We start from the raw sequence: 1,643 nt of genomic DNA on the forward strand, positions 1-1,643 counted from the left end.
GCCCAGCTGCCCCTGTTCAGAGCTCTCCCCGCGGGCAGCCGCTCCTCCCCTGCCCGAGGAGACAGGGGCTGGTGGTGCAGCTGGTGCGACTCCCCAGGCGGGGGCACGGCGCCCCGGGGCTTGGCACGGAGCTGCCTTGGGGCGCACACAGCCCCCGGGGCTTGGGGGCCCGGACCCGCAAGGCGGATACGGCGGGCCGGGGGCTGTGCATGCCATCGCAGCCCGTCGCCAGCAGGGGGCAGGGCACGACCGGGCCGGATCCTCACCCCAGCCCGGGCCCGGGCTCCGAGACCCCTGTCCTGGCTGGCGTGGGCACAGAGGCCTGGCCCCTCTCCCCGCTCCCCTCGCCCAGCAGCGGGGAGAAAACAAGCCCCAAGGTCCCGGGCAGCAGGAGGAGAGAGAGCGCCCCACCCCCGCCCAGGGCCTCCGCCCGGGACAGGGCAGAGCCCTTCCTGCAGCGCCAGACCGGGCAGCTCCGCCCCCCACGGGCACTAGTGGGGGGCTCCTGGCATGCCCGGCCCCGGCCGCGGCCCCGGCCCCGGCGCAGGCTCCGGCGATAAATACAAGAAGAGTTTATTGGAAAGGAGAAGGCAGCAGGGTGCCGCGCCCGGCAGCAGGCAGCAGGCGCGGCCCGGAGAGCACCGCGGGCAGGGGCCGAGGAGGAGGCACATCCGCAGCCCCGCCGGCCCAGCCCGGAGGGCAGGCGGGAAAGGCCCCGAGTACAAAATATGGCTATGGGAGACCCCACCCCTCCCGCATCCCTGAGGCGGGCCCCGGGCCCCGGCGGCACGCTGGCTCCCGCAGCGTCCCCCGGACCCCAACCCCAGTAGCACCCGGTGCAAGGGGCCCCGGCCGCCCCCGCAACCCCCGCGCCGGTTAGCACCGTGCTGCGGGTGCAGCATGCGCCGCTGAGGGCGTCAGCACCGAGGGGCGGGGTGCCGGCCCCGTCACGGCCCGCAGCCCACGCCCGGGCTCAGGCCAGGATCTTCTGGGGGATCTCCACCGAGGCCCTGATGAAGATGGCGTCGTCGCGCACGTAGTTGCGCTTCCTGATGTCCTGGTGGGAGACGAAGCGGGGGTAGCCGAAGCCCAGCGCGCTCTCGTCCAGGGAGCCGCGCGCGGCGCCCGGCTTCTGGAAGTTCTTCCAGTTGGGGTCGGGGCGGAAGGTCTCGGTGACGTGCTGCGGCTTGGCGAGCGAGGGGTCGCTCTGGTCCAGCAGCGAGAAGGTGACGCGGTGCGAGAAGGGCCACTCGAGCAGGTTGTCGTAGGCGCCGGGCAGCACGCGGATGTAGACGGACAGGTGGCTGCCCTCGCCGCTCCCGTTGCCGTTGAGGAAGGCCGAGACCTGGAGCTTGTAGCCGTAGCGGTGCGTGTAGAAGGGGGCGCTGAAGGCCTCGTGGTTGCTGCGCGCCTTGGCCTCCTGCAGCCGGCGCGCGTAGTCCGGGATCTTCCACACCAGCGTCCCGTCGCAGCGCAGCGCCAGCTCCTCCACCTCCCGCCGCAGGTCCTGCAGCTCCTGGCGCTGCCGGCTCACCAGCGCCGACACCAGCCCCAGGTGCGCCTGGGCGCTCTCGTCCACGTGCCGGCCCATGGCCAGCTTGGGGCACTGCGGGCAAGCGGCGGGCGTCAGCGGGGCGCAGGGG

General features: G+C 73.8%; 1 protein-coding gene across 1 annotated transcript; it reads right to left on the reverse strand.

The window, feature by feature from the left end:
- Positions 1 to 557: 557 nt before the first annotated feature.
- On the reverse strand, positions 558 to 1,636 carry TRAF4 (TNF receptor associated factor 4). The gene has a single exon (XM_019545831.1). The coding sequence runs from the start codon at positions 1,589 to 1,591 to the stop codon at positions 974 to 976; it is 618 nt and encodes a 205-aa protein (XP_019401376.1). The 5' UTR covers positions 1,592 to 1,636; the 3' UTR covers positions 558 to 973.
- Positions 1,637 to 1,643: the final 7 nt, after the last annotated feature.

This window comes from Crocodylus porosus, unplaced genomic scaffold (genome assembly GCF_001723895.1).
Source record: "Crocodylus porosus isolate Cpor-Errol unplaced genomic scaffold, CroPor_comp1, whole genome shotgun sequence".
Taxonomy (NCBI): Eukaryota; Metazoa; Chordata; order Crocodylia; family Crocodylidae; genus Crocodylus; species Crocodylus porosus.